Genomic DNA, 21,892 nt, shown 5'->3' with positions numbered 1-21,892 from the left:
ACAACATCATAATAAAACCAATATCTTCTCAGCTTCGCATCGAAACTAAAAATATAAATTATGAAATTACAAATTATTTTGAAATTTAACAAATTCGTATTTTACAGTAGTAATGTTAATCACTGTCAAATATCATCTATACTTGTGATGCATCTAACTATGCCGCGACTCCATTGTGCTGGAATTTTTAATCAATGACATTTTTTACGAAGTAGTCTCTTGGTTTTAGAGAAAAGTTAATAATCTTTTATTGTGAAAATTAACTTGAAAGTTGAATACGTTATAATATTTTATTCATAAAAAAATTAAATTAAAAGACAAAAGCATTACGTGAGGCCTACTAGTTGTTTGAGAATTAAAAGGTTTCTAAAGTATAATTTTGTATATAAATAAAAGAAAACTGAATTTCCTTTTAATTATTCTGTATATAATTCTGCAAAAGTTATAGATTTTTATTATTTTTAATTGGATAACTATGAATTTAAAAAAGTTCTATTTTTGTATACATCTTTTATGTGCTATTATAGATGCAATTAATTAAATTGTTTATATAATTGTATGAATCAATAGTTATAAAACTCTTATCAATATTTATTAAAAAGTAATTTTTGTATTCATTTAATTTTTATGATTTAAGTAGTCGCTGATTTATGTAGTAAAAACTACATGATTTTGATATGTATATTTACAAATAATGGAAAATTTATTTATTATAAATAACAAAGAATTTCTAGAAAGTAATTTGTATAATCCATACTCACAATTTTGATATATGTTTGCCATTGAGTTTACAAATTTACAATTACATAAAAATTACAAGACTAAATTATTAATAAGTAAATAATAAATCATAAAACTTGAAATCAGGATATAATTAAGGAAATAAGAGTTGATGTTTCTCTTTGAATAATCCAATATTTCCTTTTAAAAATTAAATACTATCTAACTGTTTTTTATAATAGTGATTGTAATCACTGTCAGATATCCTCTTGTCCCATGTGAACTATGCCGTGACCTCACTGTGCTGGGTTGTTTATTATTGCGCCTATGTACTTAATTTACATATTTGTTTATTGGGTTTAAATTTAAATTTTGATTGTTTACCATTTTATTTTTGTTATGTTTATTACAAAATTAATTTATAATATGTAATAAATTTTGATAATTCATATAATCGTTTACCGCTTAGGATAAAGTACAAAATCCATAGTACTTCGATTTTGCCTTTGGCTAGCCAAAGTGAACCCTCCCTGGGGTTTTTGTTAAGTTAGACTGGTAAAATATGAGTTTATCTTAAAAAGTTAATTATACTTCTCATAATATACATTTACGATTACACACTTTGAATATTCTTTTGATATCATTTTCAACAAAACTATGCTCTCAACTTAAATATTTTATCAATAATCGAATTTGATAAATAAACTTAAAGCTTTAGTTCTTTATCTCACTTATAAAATTATATAACATCTATGAAATAAATTAAATGTCACTAAATGTATGTGTATATTTTATCCAACATTCAGACAATCTCAAATACGCATACCTCTTTAGATACAAATTTACCTAATTTATATTTATTAAGTATTATCTTGAATGGAAAATCGGACATATGAAATTTAAGTGTTACTTTTTTTGGATAACTATTAATTTTTATAAATTTAATTTATTCAATGACTTATTTTTTTTTTTTTTGAAATTTACTTTATTGAGTCTGGAGACACATTTCTTTGTCGTATTATAAGAACTGTTACAAATTATTTATATTTTTGTAAAATATTTAATGAAAATAGAAATATTATTATTACAAAATGTATTTATTTTTGTTATATTAATGAAACATTTATATTCTTACCCATGTACATCCAAATATACCATTAAAAACATTAAACAATTAACATTAGAAGCTTAAAAAATTCTCAAATATTTAAATTGAGAATCAAAAATAATGCAAAAATATTTAAATAACAAATTATAATTATGAAACTAAAATTTTAGAATAAAATAAAACCATAAATATTAAAACATGAAATTTGTGAAAATTAACATGCTATTAAGATGAGTTTTTGAAACATTTTAAAACCAACTTTTGATATGGAATTGAATTGACGTTTTTCTCTCGATTCCACAATGTAAATCAACTTATTTTATTTTGATCACGTTTCACTCAAGTAAGAAATAAAGGTTATTTCTTAACCCAGAATAGTAATACATTATTTCGTAATTGTATACAATTGAAATGAACCTAACCACATTGGTTAAATTTTATAAAAGTAGATGAAAGAGAAACCATATTGTCTGTATTATAAAGAATTCATTTAAAAATTAACTTAATGAAGTAAATTTGTACAAAAAGTTTTATTGTTAAAAATATGGTATTCAAATATATAAATTAAGTTGTATTTCAAATTTTTTTAATATTACTACATTGTGACAATTTGAAATTGTATCAAATACATCGTATATTTTGTAGTTAAAATAAATAAACTATAAAATAAGTGAACATGTTGCATATGTTTCAAAAAATGAATTTGGATTGTAAGTATCTTTTCATATGATGCCAAATAACTTCGTTGAAATAGCTACACAAGATGTAATTTTCATTAAAAATTCAAATTAATTTATTATCTGAAATCGCTAGGTAATATACAAAATTTGTGAGGTATTTACTAGAAATACTATAAGAAAATATAATAGAAAATATTACTATTATCATATGGAAAGGTTTTCAGGTTTTTAATTAATTGTATATATATTTTTTTTTAATATGAAAAAATTTTAAAACTTGTTAATAAACGCCAATATTTGATCAACTCTTAACTATTCTTGAAAAAAAAAGTAGTTTTAATGCTTCAATAAGACATCATAAAATACGTCATGGCGTCATAACATATAAATGTATATCTATTGTGTTCATTATGTAGCTATTAATAAAAATATAAAAAAACAACTTTATTTGATATTTAAACTAAAAAAAAATTCTAGAAGACTGTTTGATTGATATATATAATATTTGAACGAAACTGTTTTAACAGGGATTCTAACGTCCTTTTAATTTTCCATAACTGAGGATCACATTACGTTCTAAATCACGATTTAAAGGGTTAATTTGTAGTCTGTACTTGTAGAACTTAAAGCTACTATAATCAACAATAATATGAATGAGAAGCTTATCCATTTATACATTTGCATAGAAAGTGATGAACATCATAAAACATAATGGTCTTCAGTGATAATTTGAGAATATAAATGTCATACATTAGTAGCATGCTATAATAGGTTTCTTGTTAAATCTTAAAAACAAACAAGGATGCAATGAAAATTGAAGGAATGAAAATTTCTCAGTATATTGTATACTAAGAATTTTTCTGTATAAATAATTGAAACATTAAATAAAGCAAACACGACTTGACTTACATCAATATTATCTTGTTAAGCTATATGACATTTATTCTACTGTCGAATAAATTATTACATGCTCTGCAAATATTAGCTTGTCATTACATATATTTATAGCTAATAAACAGTAGATTCTAATCAAAATGAGTACCCAGAAAATAGCGAATAAGCAGATACAAAAAATAACGAAAGTGACGTAGTGTAGATAATACAAATGTTGATCAATTTGTTTAGTGGAACAGCACGTTATATTAAATGAGGGTAAAATTTTCAAACAGTAAGGTAGAAACAGATTTAAAAAACAGGTGATCTATCGAAAATGGTACGGCTCTGCGTTAAAGTAAAGCAGCTGACCTAAATCAGAAAATAAATCTAAGTCCGTGTTTTGTTGATTTGGCAAGTATGAATTATAGAATGCCGAATACTATCATTTTATAAACTTCCACCGAGTTACAATAATGCCATTACTTTTAATTTACTGTCAATGTAGGTATTTAAATTGATTGAACTTTAATGTATTCGTAATTTATTCGAATATGCGAATTTTCGTTTAAAACTTTATACGAAACGTTGATATTCTGTAAAATAAAACTTTGGCTCGAAAAACACAAAACAATTTATTAACAACGATTCCGTTTTTCCAAAACATATTCAATAAAATATTCTTATAATTATATTTTAATATATTCAGGTTTGGTAAGATTCAAGAGTTAACTATTTGGAGTTCATCCAAATGCTTTTTTTTTTTTAATAGATAAAAGTTCCAAAATGACAATTATAAATATATGAACCGAGTATTTAAAAAAACCTGTTTTGAGTCTAGTTTTTATATTAGCATAGACTCATTCAATAAATCTCTTTGTCGCGATAGGTTCTAAGACTGTTATTGTAATTGTGGAACTTAAGAAAATATGTAAATAAATATACATGTTTTATAAAAATAAAAATTTAACACTCATAATTTAATTAAAACATACAAAATCGTTATTGTTATTAAATAACGAAAAAAAAATATTAACTGCACGTACATGACATATTTGCTAAACAAATGCTAATTATTAAGGCAGTTACTTGGTCAAATCTTTTATCGTATTAGTTTAAGTTATTTATTTAAAGATATTAACGTGTAAAATTATTTAAATAACTCGGTTTTTGTATTGTGGTCTTGATTCCATGGTGTCAACTGACGTCTGGAGAGCTCTCCAAACATCATTAGTTTCACTAAATCATTAGTTTAATTGAGCATAAACCAGGTGTTGGCACCTTGGAGATTTTTAGGAAGTGACTTTAAAAAGATTCCTTATATAAAAAATAAAAGTCATTTTTACATAATTATATTAAACACCCAAGAGATGATTTTAGAATTGCTCTCCTTGTCAAAATAGTATCTTAAAACGAATAAACTTATATTATTTAATACTTATTACTTTTGTTGTCAAGTAAAATGTGTCTAATACTTAATGGAAACTTGTTATCTATGTTCATAGTAAAATACCAAGATATTTAGTATATCGTATTCATATGGTGTATTTTGAATAAATACGATTTTTATAGCTATATAAAAAAGATTGACGAAAGTAAGAAAATTACTTTTGGGTACTGTCTACAAACAAAAGTATCAAGTTTAATAAATTTTGACTTGGAACAAAAGAGTTGTTTGCTTCAATATTTCAAGAAGATAGTAACACGATGTTTAATTGTAAACTTTTTATCAACAAAGTTTACTTTATTCAATAAAACTTAAAAAGGAGAAGTATTAAAATTTTAATCATATAACTTCCAAATTAAAATCACTTTAAAAAAGATAATCATAAACAGTATACAATTCATAAAATATAAATACATTTTCATATTTCATATATTCTATAACAAAACAAAGTATTACACTTCTTGTATAATTAAAAATAATACTCATTATCAATGAATAATTATACTAAAAAAAAAAGAGTTATTTGCAGTTTGTCACAAATATTATTTATTTAATTACAATTTATAAAAAACTAAACTATTATACAAATTTACTCTATGAAATAAATGTTTTTTAAACATTTTACAACTTAACTTGACATTAACTTAAAATCAATTTTCTAATACCTTTAAAGTCTAGTTAATCACCACCCAAGTAATCCCAGAAGTCATATGTGAAATCATTTACACATATAAACGCACACGATATCTTTTAATCCTATATACCACCTTTCAACCTACAACAGTGTTCAATTGTTTCTTAACCTTGTTCTGTGATGTGTTTTACATTAAACACAGGTTGTATTCACGTTACAGTATAAGACACTATCTATTAGCTTTAATATAAATTAAATTATGATATATATATATTAAAATATCTATCGATAGTCATGATTGATAATCAATGCTGCGTATCTGCAACTATTAATAGCAACATTATATAAAAAATTAGCTACTTGTGTTTGTAATCTCTCGTATATTATACATGTAAAATAACTAAATAAATTGAAATTTAAGATTTAAATCTAATATAGGAATAATATTGTGTTGAAAATTCAAATGTCATTTACTATTAAAATAACAACTAAAACATTTTATTTAACTCAAAACATGTGTTTCCATTTAAAAAAATATAGTGGTCACCTTTTCAAGGCATAAGAGATGAACAAAAAAATATTACATAGTTAATAATTTAATAATAATATGCAAATAATGGTAACCAAAAAAAAAAATTTAAGTTATTTTTATTCTGTAAGTAGTTGAGTGGATTATGATAAAAAAATAATTCTGTATAACGCTATAAGCATAAGCTGAGTTGTAGATATAACACATTAATGTATGTGCTTAATTAAAAATTCATTACAGTCGAGACCCAGCATAGTAGACTCTAATATAGATTGATATGTGCCAGTGATAACATCACTTTCATAATACATTTATTGCGATTGTGCATATAAAAAGAACACAAAGAAAATTCTTACAGAAATTTTATATTTTAATAGCCGATTACTCATCGAAGAAAATCGTTGAAACTATTTTTAAATACTGTATTCATTTTAAAATATTTAATTTGATAAAGGTTAAAAATTGTTAGATGTTCTGCAAAAATTGTCAAAAATTGAAATAAAATATATTTTCTACACGTAGATGGATTTTTCCAAATCTTTCCATTAATTAGATTTTCATAAAAAGTATACCAAAATAAAGTTTATTGTCTTTATAAATTCTATATAAAAATACATTTTTTTTTAAAAGTTACAGTAGTTTTAAAATTTAGATGAAAATATATAATATATTATATGTTATAATTCTTATAACATATTAAAATTTTCAACTATTGAAGTATATTAATACTTTTATTGAATTAAAATATTTAAGCATTATAAATAAAAATAATAAAGTATTAGTTGTGTAGAAACATATATATATCATAACTGTAGCCAACAGGAAATAATGTTATATTCGAAGTTTTTAAATCTTCTAACGATTACCCACCAGCTGCATTCATCTTAATCAGCCAACTACCACATATGAAGTTCTTCTACGTGTTTGGTTAAAATTAAATAAAGTTTTCTCCAAAAGTATCAGAAATAATGAAAAAAAAATTATTTGTTATGAGTTATGAAATAAATTAGGTATGTTCAACAAGTATTATACTGAAAATGAGTAAAATATTTCTGTGAACTTTTATATATTACAAAATAACCTTGGAAGTTTAACATTTTAAGTGCTTTATTCATTTTCTTGAAATTAAAGTACCTTATTATATTTTAAAATACTTAAAACTTGTTAAATTTAACAAATTTAAGAAAGTTGAGAGTTAAAACATTGATCATTATGGTAAAATCTTTTTACTGAATAAATTTTCATTAAAATTATTAATTATCAAACTCGACTCAAAATTCTATACTTCTTCAATTTTGTATTTTTTTTTTTTTTTTTTTTTAAAGGAATTTTTATATATCAAATGATGTAAAAAGTGTTCGATCAAGTAGCGCTTTTTAGCTATGTGAAATTGTAACTTTTTAAAAGTGATCAATAACAGCTTGGTAAAAACTTTATTGGTTTAATAATAAGCTGAGAAAATAATTTTTGTTTATTTTTTAAGATAATTTATAAAAAATTTTCCAAAGTTTATTTTAAAGTTTATCCTTATGTTTAACATATATTTTCACCTTTATAACCTATACATATGTGTTCTTCACTATCAACCTTTTTCTTTATACACTGTATAATAATTTATCTAATTAAATAATCAAATTAATTTTTTCATTCAAATACTGATATTGTAATTAAAAGTACAAAAAAATATGTTTTCAATATATTTATTTCATGAAGTGCCGATTATAGTACTTGTGTCAGTTTTTATATTTTTTTATTATATTTTTGTAAAAAATATGGATATAATAGTTAATTAAACTCGCAACAATTAATTTGTTCATAAAATGCATTCAATTGAACAATTTATTTGTTAAATATAATTCATAGGTTAATACTCGTATGTTTTAAAATTAATGTGTAACGTATAAAAGAAACTGTAATTTTTAAACTATATTTTGGATAGTAGCCATTTAATAAAAACTGGTAAAAATAAACGATGTAATTTTAGTGTAATTTTTTAATTAAATTTTTATTAATTTTATGTTAACATTATTTAATTTAAAATCCTACAGATGTGTTTAAGTTTTGTTTATAAATAGAGTTCATAAACACAACTGTTGTATATTTAAAATCTGACAGGTTTGATGGGAACAATTTGGTTTCAGAATAGCCGTGGACCTTATTGTATTATTTCTAAAACTTGTTTACACTTATAATTGAACAAGAATCTTGATCTTTTATCCCAAATGACAAAGGCGACTGTAAATTCTCGGGGTGCCATAATAGCATGAAATAAGGTGAATTCCATTAGTAGTATTAACGATTGTCGCATCAAATGCAGACTAGCTGGTAATGCGATAAGACCTTTTACATGTGATATCTAAAATGTTTACTGTCACATATGTTGCATTAAAGAATGATCGTTAGCTTTATTGCAAAAAAATATAACAAGCTTTACATTTTTTTGCAAACAACATGATAAAAAAAAATACTATTTAATGTTTCTAATGCATGCACCTTTTCCTAAAATGACAAAAAAGTCCAATAAAACATCAATTGTTTTTTGTTGTTATCAGAAAAGTGTAATAACAACTTCTGAATTACGATTTGCTACTTTTTTTAAACAGAGAAGAAAACATCATGTACATTTTACATAACAAAATCTAAAAAATGTATAACATCAGATACTCTGTCTGAATTGTAAACATCGTTATTACGATAATATTATTATATTATAGTAATACGATTTGTCTCATACCTCTGTCAGTTTATAATGAAATAGTTAACCTAATCCTTTGAATATTATCTCTATATAATACTAATTATAAAATATTGTTCAAGGTATCTAGTTAAACTCTTCGGTGTATTATTAATACATCCATAAGTCTTGTAAGTTTTTTTAATATAAATAACGTATGGATCTTCTAAAAAATATTTAAAAATTTCAAAACTTTAATTATTTTTAAATATTATGCTATAGTTTTAATGGCTAAATCATATTTTAACAGTGCTACTCCAAAAACAGGCATGTAATAGTAGTTTTCAATAACAAGAATATTTTTTGTTTAAGATTGTATGATCCATACAACAACAAAATTAAAAATTGTATGTTAATTCAACAAATTTTATGGAGAATGATTCTTTTTTTCATTGACTACTTAACTAATCAAAACAATATTAATAATATTAGCAACTTTTTATTAGTTTCTTTAAGTTACATTTTTCTTTAATTTATCATCCCTAATACCTTATAATGGTGATAACTTAAAATTTTTTTAGGGAACATACATATTTAATTAGCTTACAAATTATAAAAAGATCTAATTAGGAAATTAATTGGTCGATAATAACTTTTGGACCAGTATTTCAGAATTCACTAACAATTTAGTTTTGAATGGAAGTGAAAAGTGGTTGCTGTTAGTTTTATCACTAGACATTTCTAGCCTCTCTCTATCTCTCACTTAAGATGCTTACATGTTAATAAATACTAAAATATTGGTCCAAAAGTTGTTATTGAAAAGTAATTTTCTTAATAAGATCATTATCTAATAGATATGCTAGTTAATTATATATATTCAAATTTAATGAATTAAAGTTAACACGCTTATAAGTTATAAGGAATGAACATGACAAATACTTCATAACTATATTGAAAATATATGACTTTAAAAGAAATTATTAAAAAGTAAAATATTATTATTAAAACTCACTTAAATGATTAGTTGGTGTGGCCCTTCTGTCATAATTGTTTTTTAACAATTTATCTAACACTTGCAGATGATTCATTTTAGCACTATCTCTGAAATCATAAATAAAACATTTATTTGCAATAATTTGTTATTATTTGATACTTGGTTTAGGTAATATTCTTACAGTATAGTATATACGAGCTGTTTAAAAACGTCTATAGTATACTGTAATAGTTTTGGTAAATTTACGATTCAATTAAAGGCTGAGACGCAAAATAGATCAAAATATCCAAGAACACTTAAAAACATATGGCGATCAATATAAGCAATTTATTGTGACAAGAGTATTCTACTTTTAGAGATATTTGCAGAAAGTAATAACAATTTAGTATTTGTTGCTATGTCATAATGTAGCACAAGAATAATATATCATTTTTTGATGATCGATATGTGTTTTGTAGACCAAATCGTTGAATAAAACAAAACATTTTTTTTTATAAGACCATGTTGTTAGATAGAAAAAATATTGCACAAAAGAATACCATTAAATATCACGTTAAATATTAATTTTAGAAATAGTTAGTTGTTTTATAAAAAGTAATAAATGAGTTAAAGCTTGTTGTATCTGATTTTTGTAATATAATTGTAAGAACATCACAACTTTTATAGTGAAGTATTGTTAAATACCAAACTATAAACAAAAATATGTTATTAGAAGTATGTAATTACTTTTTTTATAATGATATTATTCCATTATTTTAATCAACAAAGTCTAATAGAATTAGTGATATATATTTTTTCAAAATCTCTTTTTATAGCTTACACAACTATAAACTTAATTAAGGCACTCAAATTTTTAAAATGTTTTCTCCAATGACTATTTAGCCTAATTAAGTTTTTTGTAATTTTTGCAACTCTTTCATAATTCCACGAGTCTTAATTTATTATTTTATAAAATAATAAAGTTTTAAACTCGTTTAAGATTACTAAAGAAACCTTTTATAGTAGTTGATAAATATGTCAGTACTTTTTAAAATAAATTAGATTGTAAATACCAAGTTAATTAAATTCATAGTGTACTCGTACTTATTAAAAAGCAGTAATTTGCATTTGACAGTACTTAATTAAAAAGTGTTTATGAATATATCTTTTCAAGTTTGCATTTAATATTTTAATGATATATATATATAATATATACATATGAAATATTAAAATTTAGTTTACACTTAATCTAGTTTTATTATGAATACATAATAAATATAATTTTTAATAAATCTCGTTACTTAAAACTTTCTGTAAAATCATTTATTTAAAAGTTTTTTAAATTAGATAAAAATAAGCTATTGAAATCTAATGCTCATTAGATTACTATTAATCTGTGTACATAACTAATCTAAGATTCCAAACTCGTTAAATTAAACGGGTTATTATATCTTTTGTTGATTCAATAACGGAATTATTTCATATTATCTAAATCATAGATACTCCCTTTTGGTAATTTTTGTTTATGCATGCAATATGAGTTATAGTAAAAGTATATGAGTATAAATATTACTTTAAAACTAAGAATAAATATGTTTTAGTGTAAATAATGCAATTAAATTTAAGAATTCCATTAAATTTTTATATTTGTCAAAGAAAAAAACGTGCATACAGAAAGATTTATTTATTATAGCCCACTCAACTACTTACAGAATAAAATAATTAAAACATTTTTTTTTTTTTGTTATCTTTAGTTACATATTGTTTTTGAATTATTAGCTATCTAATACCTTTTAAGTTAATATGGAGCATTTATTGTCAATTATGACTTTATTTATAGACATATTTTCTGTATTCCCAGTCGATGTATTTGTAAACTCAAAACAATGTTTCTTACTACCATACTTTAAGCATATCTGTTCATAAAGTCATAATTGACAATAAATGCTGCGTATTTGCGAATAACGACGTCATAAAAAATGGTAGCACAATGGGGTCGTGGCACAGTATTGACATGGCATAGTTGGGACAAGTTTAGATGATATCTGACACTGATTATAATCACTATCATAAGAAACGCTTCGATGCATATCTGTAGATAGTGTTTAATTTTAAGAAATTGGTGGGTTATTCCAAAAGCAAAATTAACTACTGTTTTTTGTTCTACTCCAACTGCCATTTGCACATAAAAAATAGGTCGTTAATAGAAATTTTTTTTTTTTGAACTTCTAGTACATAAAATAAGCTTTAATTTGACATATATTTAAAAGGACACAGTATTTTCCGAAATTTTCAAAAGTTAAGTTGAGTTTTTTAAAAAAAGTTGCTACTTTGAATCCCCTATGTGAGCAAGTAAAAGGTCAGATTATCATAAAATTTCTATCAAATGAAAAGGAATACATAAGGTGTTTATATAAAATAAATATTTTATAAGCCAATTTAATTTATATATTATTATTTAAAAAATAAATTTGACACCCCGTTAAGTTATAAGAGATGATCAAAAAAAGTAATTATTAGCTTATGAATCAAGAAATATATGTGTAATATAAATATTTTTTTCAATATTGTATTTATTTTGCAAATAGTCAAGTGGTTTATGATAAACTAATCATACTTTATATTTTCAATTTTATTACATTTATAAATTAAAAATTTATCTATGATTTTTATTATATTTAATTTGTTAACAAATTTCTTTTTTAAAAGAATTTTTAAATAAATTTGCTATTTTTAGTCATTGTTTGTATTTACTAGTTTTAAAATATATATATATTATATTATTAATTGTACTAATAAGATAGAAAGTACAGTAAAATAATATAGATACAATACGTGTATGTTATTGCGATATGAATATAAAATTATGTATGAACAAGTAGTTTAGAAAGTGCATAAGAGTAATATGTAAAATTTGTATGTCCTCTGACTCTCACGGGAAAATTTTGATAGGAATTTTTAAGTCCTTTTTAACAAAATTTTAAATTCGCGCCTATTTATTAAAAGTATAAAATACGCCACTAAATATATAAACAATATTATATTTTTTGATACTTTATAGAATGTATTAACATAATATTAGCAAACAAAAATCAGTTATATGTTATACGTTAACGTGATGCTATTAATATTTTTTCTATACAAACGTATCTGCTATCGTCTAAAATGACGACTTCTCGTAACCGTTGGTTTTTTACATTTTTTATTTTATATCATCAAACATTATCAATTACCATTGATAGAGGACGCTACGCCCTTCTTCAAACACAAATATAACAATAAAAAAATTTTAATTATACCCTAATAAAATGTAACAATTTATTATTAATTACAAAATCTAAAATAAATTCTCGAAACAGTTATTGTTAATTGTGTTATTAATGATGAGTGAAACAACCTTTACTCATGCATATAATTTCACTTTAATTTTTATCATTATAATCTTCTTTGTTTCCTTTCCTGATAATTCTGAGTCAATGCTACCACCATTATTTAAAAATTTGGTAATTTGTATTTTTTTACTACCAGATACCTTTCCTGACGCTAATTAAAATTAATTTTTGATAAAATATTAAAAAATGGTTGTTGAGGGGAAACATCATTTACATTATTATGGTACCATAATAATCCACTTGTATTTAATGCATAAGACCATTTTTACTATGACTAATAAGCACACATCACAAGAGGGGTAGTTCTCATAAAATTTCTTTCCTATTTAGGTATAAACCTATAAATTTTATTTCACAGTTTGATAATTTTCCAGCATCTTAGGCTACGTGTGGAATAACTTGTTTATTGCTCTTAAAAGCATAAATTTGTCGTATAAAGTCCATCAGACGTTGAAAGTTGAAACCCATGGGAAATTAATATTGTCAGACATTTAATGGATTTTATGTCTACAGCCTTTTGATAATAGTATTCATGCAAAATACTTGCGCAAAATAAAGTATAATATTATAAAGTTTGTTTATTTTTTTTTTTAGCATTATGACTTCTGATTTTTTATAAAAAAAATTTTATTTATCCTTGGAGTTATTTATTTATTTTTAACAGCAATTATTGTCTTAACCATTTTAAATCATAATAATAAAACATGAATAATTTTTAAAAATCTTGAAGTAAACTTTTTAGCTTAAGTTAAATGTAAATATATAATACATTTATATTTTTCGAATTTAGACAAACAGTAATACATTTATTTAACAAGATATTTATATGCCCGTCGTGTTAAATTTTTAAAAATCAAATTTGTAAAAAAAAATTGTTGTGTTGTTAAAGTTTTATTAGAACATCTCAAATGAAATTAATTATTCTTATCCCGTTTCATGTTATTTATTGTGTAGAATACCTAGAAGCATTAAAATAATGCTTAGCAGAAGCGTTGCAGATTTGTAAATAAGGTAATTTTTTAAATCATTACATCATGACCCTTTTTTTATTCATTGTGTATATCAGATATAGCTGTTAGACTTCATTTAATGTTTGCTATTATAGCGAATTTAAAGTACTTGCACGCAAAGGATGAAATAACCAGCCAACGCTTACAATTTTACATTTAAATATTTAGTTTGAAACTATGGGCTTGGTATTTTATTTTAATAGTTTTCATAGCCCAGTGACGAGTGACAAAAAATACCTTTTATTCGTATACTTTTAAAATTATCTTCATGACTTCAAAATTCTGGATTTTAATGTAATACAACTAGAAAAACATTTTATCTATTTCTTTTGAATCTTCTTTGGTAAATGCATTGGTCTAATGTTTAAAATAGTTTAAAATGTATAAATATCTCACACTTACTTAAATTGAAGGATTTTGTGTAACAACCAGATAAGTCTTTTTCGGAAAACAAAGTTTTGTTAATTTTAAATAAATATAATTTTTTTCGGAATTCAGTAAAAAACAAATCCTATAAACCTATTATTTGTTGAGATATTTAATTTGAAAAAAAAAACATATTACCGTTGTGTTCAATAAAAACATTTGATAAGATTAATTCCCCCAAAAATATAAATGAAGTATACTTTTTGTTAATTATTAATAGTATAAAATTATTCCTAAATTATGTGGAGGTTGGAATAAAAGGTTTTTTTAATAATTTCTCAGGAGAGTCAGCCACTTAAAATTTTTTTAATACAATGGCACTGCTGTGTAACATAATTTTATTGCTATTGTTGATACTAAAGGAAGAAATCTAGATAAAAATATCTGTAACAAAAATATAATAGTACAAAATTTTCTCAATATATTAAAAAAGAATAAAGACATTGAATAATAATATTACATTAAAAACTAACTTATATTAACTATACATTAAAAATTCCTAAAAAATAATTGTGTCATTTTCTATATGAAATTTCAAGTTTCCGATTGAGGAGTAATATAGTCTGAAAAAATCCTTATTTTTGCTACAAATGAAGGTTTCAAATATCTTTCCGAAGCTCGCGAGTACTATATGGATTGAAATTTTGCTTTGGCTCCTCATTGCTCATTTTAAATATAATAAATACAATTATTATTCTACTCTGATATATAAGCACTACACAAAACTACTTATAAAACTTAACAATGTTTATGTAATCNACTTATAAAACTTAACAATGTTTATGTAATCCTAGAAAATTGTTTATCATGATATACCAACAGGTTTTGAATTACAAGGGGTTAATTTGATTAAATGTTGATATCATATTACAAACATTGTTTAGTAAATAGATTTCATAATATAGCAGACTGAATAATAAGTAAAATAGGTACTTAAATTTCAGTGTTAATCTACAAATATTTCTAATAAATAATTTACTGCTTATACTTTAATAATTTACTAATATCTTTTGATGTCCAACATCAGAATTGTTTTCTAAATATAATAACTGCTATAATTTTAGATAGATATTAAAGACAATTTACCTTCCTTTTGATAAAGAAAGTACTTTTATAGAAATTTAATTGATACTCTAGGTACAAAAAGTTTTTTAACATAGCCATTTGGCACATTTTTTTTGCATTTCAATTTTTGAAAAGGTTTTAGAAAATTATGCAGTTTAAAAGTGTATTAAGTTAAAAATTTATAATACGCTTAATAATTAAATAAATGATTTTGTCTTGTCATCTTATCTTCTATAAGTTATCACCCAACCATGTCTAAAACTGTGAAATGTAAAATAAGTCATATATATAAACTGACTTTTGGTTTGTCAAGATGTCATGTCAAATAAATAACACGAAGAAAATTTAGGCCTCACATAAACATTAGTAATGAACTAATAACACAATATATTATAATTTTAAAACACTACAGCTAACAGCTACAGTCGATTGACACATTCAGAAATGGCTAACGGTTCTAAAATGTATTTCCATTGATGCATCGGTAAAATTAACGAGTGTATCGTTCAATTAAAATTTTTATCATATTAAATAGTAGGTGAATAATTTTTTATTGATTTCTATCTTTGTAAAATATATCAATACACTATAATAAATGATTTAAATATTTCCATATAGTATGATTTTTTTTTAGTATTTAGAGCTTTGAACAGCGGTAAAACCGCTACCATAGGAGTATCAAAGCACAAGGGATGTATTTTGAAGAATATTAAGTGCATTTGTCAAAAAGTTCAATAAATATATTTTACAACAAAAGTTTGGTTACTTTTCAATTGCATCCTGTACATGTTAATTGTATATACAAGTAGTGTAATTTTAACATTAAGTATCAAAAATCTGTACACAAATATGACATTTTAATTATTATTATTTATCAACATGTTCCCTTACAATGTAAACGTTAAAACGTCTTTTTGAATAAACATTTCAACAAAAATTTGATATCATTAACAGTCATCATTGTAGAATTATAAATGAAATTGCTATCAAAAGCATTTAAAATTTATTCATTCTAAGATCCATTTAATAACCAATAATTACCTATATATATTTGAGAATATCTGAATAGTTTTAAAAATATCAGTGAAATAACGTTATAAAATATATATTAATATCAAACTGAAATTGATACTATTAATTATTATTAGTTTAATTTTAATTGTTTTTTTTTTCAAGAAAATTTATTGTTAAAAGAAATTGTGATCCTATAGAAAACTTATACCAAAACTCTTGATAGATTTTTAGTAATTGCTATTTAGTACTTCGTTTATAATATATGTTATGGTATGGATTTTATATCACATAGTCTAATATAATATCACTAAGATAATAAATATACAAAGTGATAACACTTATCATGTACTACTTAATGAATGGAAGTATAAAAATTATATTAGCAATTTTTTATTGGTTTCATTTAGTTCGATGTTTTTTTCAATGTATTAATGATAAAAAAATTAATGTTCATCCCTAATAAATGTGTCAACTTTAATTTTTCAAATAGCAACACACATAATTAGCACAGGTTTAATCAAAAAAATAACTGGTTAATAAAAACTTCTGGACAATTATTTCAGAAATTATATCATGATAAGTGAATCACCTTGTATATATATATATCAAGATAATATTGATCAAAAATATGTTTTTGATATATTCTGATAATATTGAATTCGCATAATTTTGATGTTTTTTTAATGCAATTTTTATTCTGGTAATGTTACATGACATTAAAATGCATACATTGTTACACAATTATTAAAAATTTAGAACAGTAAAATAACATAAAGAACTTGTATATTTGTAGTACAACAAATATTTCAATAGATAATAGTGACACTACTATGATAGATAAACTTTTAAGCGCATAAATCAATTTACCCATGTTTTGGTTTAGTATCTATACAAATTGTACCGACTGCTACATTAATATAGTGATATAAACGTGGTCTATGTCACATAGATATGTATACACGAGTTTACTCTTGAATTTCAATGTATAGATAACATTGGCAAAATGCATAATCCGATGCTTTATTTTTGAACATAGTATACGAATATAATATTTTACTGTACTTTTGGATAATTGGAAATTTATCGAATTTTAAAATGAAACAATTGATATTAAATTGATATTTATCGCGCTATTTTGATTTATTACTGTAGTAAAACGTTATCGAATGATTTTAATTGCATTATAAATTGACGTGCATCCCACAAGTGTATAAGTTTAGACGTCTGGGGGCCGTCACGTGTAATTTACGCACAACCATTAAACTCCCAATTTGGGACACGTAGGTCCTAAATATCCAATCAATCGGTCAGCTAAAATTAAAAACAAATCCTGTCGACGGTAATAAAAGTGTTGGTTGGAGAGTGCGGTTAAGTTAAAACCTCCAATAAATTATTGTGTTGTTTGCATTTCAATAGCCCGAAATTCTGAAATTTATACATAACAATTCAATAGAAATTTATGACTCATTACCCAACCACCTTTAATTTAATAAAAACCCAATAATTTTTCAATTTTGATAGTTATTGCCATGCATTTTATCGTTATCCCAAAATTCACGTTTTTAATTGGAACTCTAAAATTAAATTACATCTAAATAATATGCCGCACACAAGTCAAAGTCATGTCGAATGTAACAGCTGTTTAAAAAACGTGTTACGTTACAAAAACACTAGCCCCTACATAAAAGTTAGTTGTCCTAGACCTTGACCACACTCATATTTAGCCTGAATGACATTTATTTTTCTGACATATTTAACAGTTCAGCCTATTCATACAATAAATTATTGTCACTGTTGTTAATAACAAAACTCTAATATATTTATGTTTCGCCTTACACGTTCTATATTATTTCTTAGACGTGTAATTCTATATTGTTACGAATATTTATGCTGTATAAATCAGAGCTTATGGTTGAAATAACGTACATTAATATCTAATGTCATATAGTAATTTATTTTCCAATCGATATTATTTTCGACGGAAGAACTGAAAATATAATATTTTCCACGCGTAAAACAGCACATTCGCGTGAATGTTTATAATGAGTTACACGTGTTACAACAAATACTCAAGCCTTACAAATAAAATGTATAAATAGGTGCATTAATATTACGAGGCCCAGTATGAAAGTTGTTAAACTAATTAAAACTTAATTTTTACGTTTAGAACATGTACACATATTTTTATTTACTTAAACCGTAGACAATTTTAAGGTGTTCTCGTACATAGTTTATTAAAATAAAATAGTTCGGAAATAGTCTAATTATTTAAATGGACGATGAACTTATTGATTATTGCTTTGAAAACTTTTCTACACAAGAACGTGTTTCAAATATTGTCTAATAATTCTTCGTTGATTCGTATAAACCAAGTAATTTTCAAAATACTGTTGTTTAATGGCACACTTGTGTAGTAAAAGCGACCCAATAATGTTGTAAACACGCAACATTAGTTCACATGCACTTAGTCGTCAGAAACACAACACACCGGATCGTTTACGATGTCGGTTTTGATTCGGTGTTATCACGAAACATTAGTGATGAACAAGACGTCAGGTTTGGTGTACAACACATCTCCAATATTAATTAACGAAATTATATTAATTTTGTATCAATGATCATGTTAACGAAGCGGGTTAGAATACCATAAACAAATGTGCACAGAAGTCTGACATATTCACTTTCGAACCTGACACGGCTCCGCGACTCGTGCCACCTTTATCAGCCGTCGCCCTACTATGAGTATTTGACTGACCAACACCGCGTGCCATACGCCACTGTGCAGCGAGTTCTGTACGGCCGACGACGACCCGCCGCAGTTGATACGTTGAGTGTTCTTGCCGTTGTCAAAGTCACGGATGTACGCCACCGGCTCCGGACGTGCCACACGACCGGACTCGATGAACCCAACCGCACCCGCAGACCGTAACCACCAACGCTGCTAACTTTTTGACTTTATGCGAAGATTATTTTTAACTGCGTTCGTCTTTTCGGGTTGTTTGTTTTTTAAATAATCTGCCGTTGCTTATTAATAAACAGCAAACGGGTCTCTACCCTCAAAACCAGTGTCGACTACATTATTGCGACGCAAGTCGTGTCAAACCATATGAACATGACAACACCGAGAAAATAGAGTTAGAGTGGAATCAAAGTCAGACATTAAATGAATATTACTAATACTCAATGTAATCGCGTACTAAACAATACACAAACATTAATATATTTATTTTTTTATATGCATATTTATATTTTTTTGTATTGTCGAACTTAGAAAACAATGATTAATATTTCTTTTTGTCAGCTTATTGTAAATAAACCATGTATCTCTTTATAAAATGAAAAATACATTTAATTTCAGCTATTAACTGCTTTATATTTAATGTTTATTAAATTAATCTATTTCAATGTATAAACAATGTTCTCAGATTTTATAAATTGCGGATCAAGACAAATTCAGGTTGGACGGTGAAATTTGTATGAGTAAAATTGAAAAGGACGTATTTTAATCATATAGTGCTGGCAAAATCACTTATTGGTCGAATATATAAAAAGGTCATCTATTCGCAAAAATGATGAAATGGAGTATTTTATATACAAATTCTTTACCGCGAAATTCCTAAATCTGCATGAGTCATGCAGAATATGAAAGAAAAAATATATGATTATTAAATTTTTTTATTAAGTTATTAATTTATATCTGCTACATTATATAATAATTATAAAAAAGTTATTAAATCTTGTTTACTAATAATATTACGTATTGAACCAAAATAAAAAATATAATTTTTTAAGAAAATATTATCAATAATAAACTAAGGCGCACTTATGAAACCATCTTGTTATTAACTATTATCAAAAAATAATAATGGTTCATCCACCTTTATGTGCGGTATTATATAGTACGTTGATAAACTCACTGGATAATTAATGACCATTTATTTTACTTATAAATTATATATATTAAAAATAGGGCTAGAAATTATATTCATTTATAAATTTCATTTGAATCACTTTGAAGAACACCTTGTTTTTGCTACTTTGTTATAAGATTATAAAATAGTGTAAAAATATTTTTCGTTTTAGCGGATAAATTAACCTGTTCTATACCCCCAAAACTATAAAATCGATAATAACAAATTACTAAGTTTTCAATTCGATTAATAAATATTTGTATTGGCTAATGGTGTAGTGAAATAAATTTAACAAAATTTTTTAATGCATATAACTCCAAGTCTTAGTTATAACAAAAATATTTATCTGTACATTTTTAGCCTCAAAATATAGGTTTATTTATAATATATTCTTAACGCTCTTTTGCTTACTAGAATATCAATCTTGTAGACGTTATAGACATCAGTATTAGAAAATAATTTACCCCGTACAAGTTATCTGATCTTAGTATTTCACTCTTTTTTTTCTAATTTTAAAATTAATGAAATTGAAATACGGCGTATTGATGATCTTTTTGATTAGTTCAGTGATGAAAAAGTTTGGATAGAAAGTGTCTGATGATGAAGAATGATGTAGAAAGATCATTCATCGAAAAAAGTATTTCATTTGAAAGGATTAAACTAAATGGTCTCGTAAAACCTAACCAAACCGAAAAACCTGAGTTGCATTAGTGAATATCGTAACTGAATACCACAAAGTTAGAGAAATCGCCAAAAGTGCAAAAACTATTTTGGAAGTATAGAGTTTTTTTTTTTCATTGGAAATGATAGAATACATAGTAGAATGTGCTAACATTTCTGTACCTTTGGTCAAGTAGGACCTATTTACAAAAATGAATAAAACATTTTTTTTTATTTAAAAATAACTATTATAGAATTCTTAAGTATTTTATCAGCTTGGTTTAAGTTTCTTTTTGTAGGATGAGAGTTCTTTTTTAAGGCGTAACTCAAAAGATATTACCCACAATAGTAAGTTTTTTGCAGTAGTACATGAAAATAAACAAAAATTTTTTTTTTGATTGGCCTTTTTAGACACGAGGTACAAATTTATATTGATCTGAATTTCGATAAAAGTTTGGAAAAGAGAGACAGACACCAAGCCCTCAAATGTGATTGAAATAACATCAATTTTTTCAATATTGTACACAATAGGTCAATATTATTACTAATAATATTTCGATGTACAAGAAACCGAACAGAATGTAAGAGAAAGGCTGAGATTTTTTTATGAATAACTCGTGATCGTAAAACGACAAAGATTTGTGCAACGTGTATCTAATTAATTTTCCGAGTTAATACCATAGAAGAGTATACAGATTTCTATGCTACATAAAATAATCTAAATTTACCGAGTAGAAAAAATATTTTGTATAATATATAAAATATGAAAAAACCTA

The 21,892-nt window shown here is 24.4% G+C and overlaps 1 protein-coding gene and 1 long non-coding RNA gene across 3 annotated transcripts in view; one reads left to right on the top strand and one right to left on the bottom strand.

Moving 5' to 3' along the window:
• The window catches only part of LOC126905202 (glycine receptor subunit beta-type 4-like), a 125,091-nt gene that overhangs the window by 86,190 nt on the left and 17,009 nt on the right, over nt 1-21,892 (bottom strand). For both annotated transcript variants that reach the window (XM_050684708.1, XM_050684707.1), the window contains exon 2: nt 9,678-9,766. In XM_050684708.1, coding sequence (XP_050540665.1) covers nt 9,678-9,766 — 89 coding nt within the window. The remainder of the gene's footprint in view (nt 1-9,677; nt 9,767-21,892) is intronic.
• Nucleotides 1-21,892, top strand: part of LOC126905212 (uncharacterized) — a 56,550-nt gene that overhangs the window by 30,014 nt on the left and 4,644 nt on the right. The window lies entirely within an intron of this gene.

The sequence above is a fragment of the Daktulosphaira vitifoliae genome, unplaced genomic scaffold (genome assembly GCF_025091365.1).
Source record: "Daktulosphaira vitifoliae isolate Bord-2020 unplaced genomic scaffold, ASM2509136v1 Scaffold_4, whole genome shotgun sequence".
Lineage (NCBI taxonomy): Eukaryota > Metazoa > Arthropoda > Insecta > Hemiptera > Phylloxeridae > Daktulosphaira > Daktulosphaira vitifoliae.
Note: the sequence above shows the minus strand (reverse complement) of the source record. Positions and strands in the feature narration are given on the sequence as shown.